The 1,756-nt window shown below is 37.2% G+C and overlaps 1 protein-coding gene across 1 annotated transcript in view; it reads right to left on the bottom strand.

The window, feature by feature from the left end:
* The window catches only part of LOC117103563 (proline-rich protein 36-like), a 10,904-nt gene extending 10,333 nt beyond the window's left edge, over positions 1-571 (bottom strand). The window contains exon 1 of the mRNA XM_033244135.1: positions 110-571. Coding sequence (XP_033100026.1) covers positions 110-112 — 3 coding nt within the window. The 5' untranslated portion in view covers positions 113-571. The remainder of the gene's footprint in view (positions 1-109) is intronic.
* Positions 572-1,756: the final 1,185 nt, after the last annotated feature.

Below are 1,756 nucleotides of genomic sequence, written 5' to 3'. Positions count from 1 at the left end.
ATATATACTCTACTTTCAATTAGCAAATATGCTTTAGTGACCTACGAGCAAGGCACGACCAGCTTGCTACATGGATCAGCTGTACGTTTTCATGCTTATCATAACTCACCATTTTAACGAGACGACTCGACCGACTACTATCTAGACCTACAGCATTACAATACTAACGCTATGCTGGTGGTAGGATAATAATCGCGTGTACTACCACTATAAAAGACGGCACAGGCCCTAGAGGAAAACGAAGGGGTAGGAATCTTCGACGGAAAATATTTACGATCACAACCGTTAGGTCAGATTAGTAAGTAACTTTAAATTGCATGAATCTCCCCAACGCGTTTGTGTTGTTATCAACGTAGAAATATCAAAGGGCAAACATGGCAACAATCTCGAAAAGGCCCGCCCCCATCATTCTTCCCTATTTTCGCTACTGTAAATGATGCCCGGTCCATTCTGAATAAACGTGAAGAAGTGCAATACTATTTAAGCTCATTGAAGTGGTCCTGGATATCATCATAATAACCGAATCATAGATAACTCCACAGCAACCGAAATGTATAATATATACGGTAGTCCACTAAATGGTGTAATGGTGTAAGCTCCTACCTTGTAGTGATATCCCATGAGTCAAGTGCGTGAGGTAGACACGCGCGAGGTTATTGCGGAATACACCGTGTTGCCTGGTGGCATGATATATTGTTTACTGAATAAATAGTTATTGTTTTTAACATAAAGACGGTTCTCTGTGTACTAGTGTTGAACGTGTGTGGAATCCTTAGAGAGTAGCAACTACCTACATGGTGTCAGAAGTGGGATTACACAGTATATTCAAGAGAAAAACCAGTCGCAATTTTTTGTAGCATGGCAAGTAAGTCTGCCGGAGCAGTTCGATAATCACCCCAAGAAATGGTACCAGCGATTCCAACGCTTTCGCTCAGCGTCGGGACTCCTAGGAAACGCAAATAATATATAAGCCATGGGAATCGCTGCGGAGGACATATTGTCGTCTATGAAACTGACCAACGCTCAAAGAAATAATTACGAAATTATTGAAGATAAGTTTAATGAGTATTTTGTGGTAAGAAGAAATACAATTTACGAAAGAGCGAAATTTAATTAGCGAAAACAGGCACAGGGTGAGCCAGTTGATAAGTTAAAGATAGTTATAGAACAAGCAGAAACGTATTAGTATTATATAAATAATTGCGAAACAAAAATCGCTAGTATTGCTATCATACCTGTCTCATTGCGAGGTAAATTATGTAGCCAGCAGGTTGAAAGCAGTTTAGGTATTCATTTTTAAAACCTTGCAAGTATTATATTGCGCATATACAGATGTGACAGTGTTTTGCACTTGGATAGGTTTGGATATTCTGTACTGTTCTGTTTAAGTTTATTATATATATATATACATCTCATTTATAGCATAGCATATATATATATATATATATGCCTATATATAATATATATATATATATATATGCTATGCTATAAATGAGATGTTCCAGATCATCTATGACGTAGAGTGCTCGATATCTCAGATAGAGCTTAATAGAAATAGAAATTTCTATTTATGCTATGCTATGTATAATCGTGTGTGTGGTCATCACGCAAAATGCATGCATGAGAAACGAAAGTAAGATACATAAGTTTAACTTGAAATAATATAAGCAATGTGCAGGGAAGTACTGTTACTTTTTTTACTCATACATTCACACACACACACACACACACACACACACACACACATATATATCAA

The sequence above is a fragment of the Anneissia japonica genome, unplaced genomic scaffold, assembly GCF_011630105.1.
Source record: "Anneissia japonica isolate Jap-2015-1 unplaced genomic scaffold, ASM1163010v1 scaffold6792_len961167_cov158, whole genome shotgun sequence".
In the NCBI taxonomy this organism is placed as follows: domain Eukaryota; kingdom Metazoa; phylum Echinodermata; class Crinoidea; order Comatulida; family Comatulidae; genus Anneissia; species Anneissia japonica.
The sequence above is the reverse complement of the archived record's forward strand: the minus strand, read 5'-3'. Positions and strand labels throughout refer to the sequence as shown.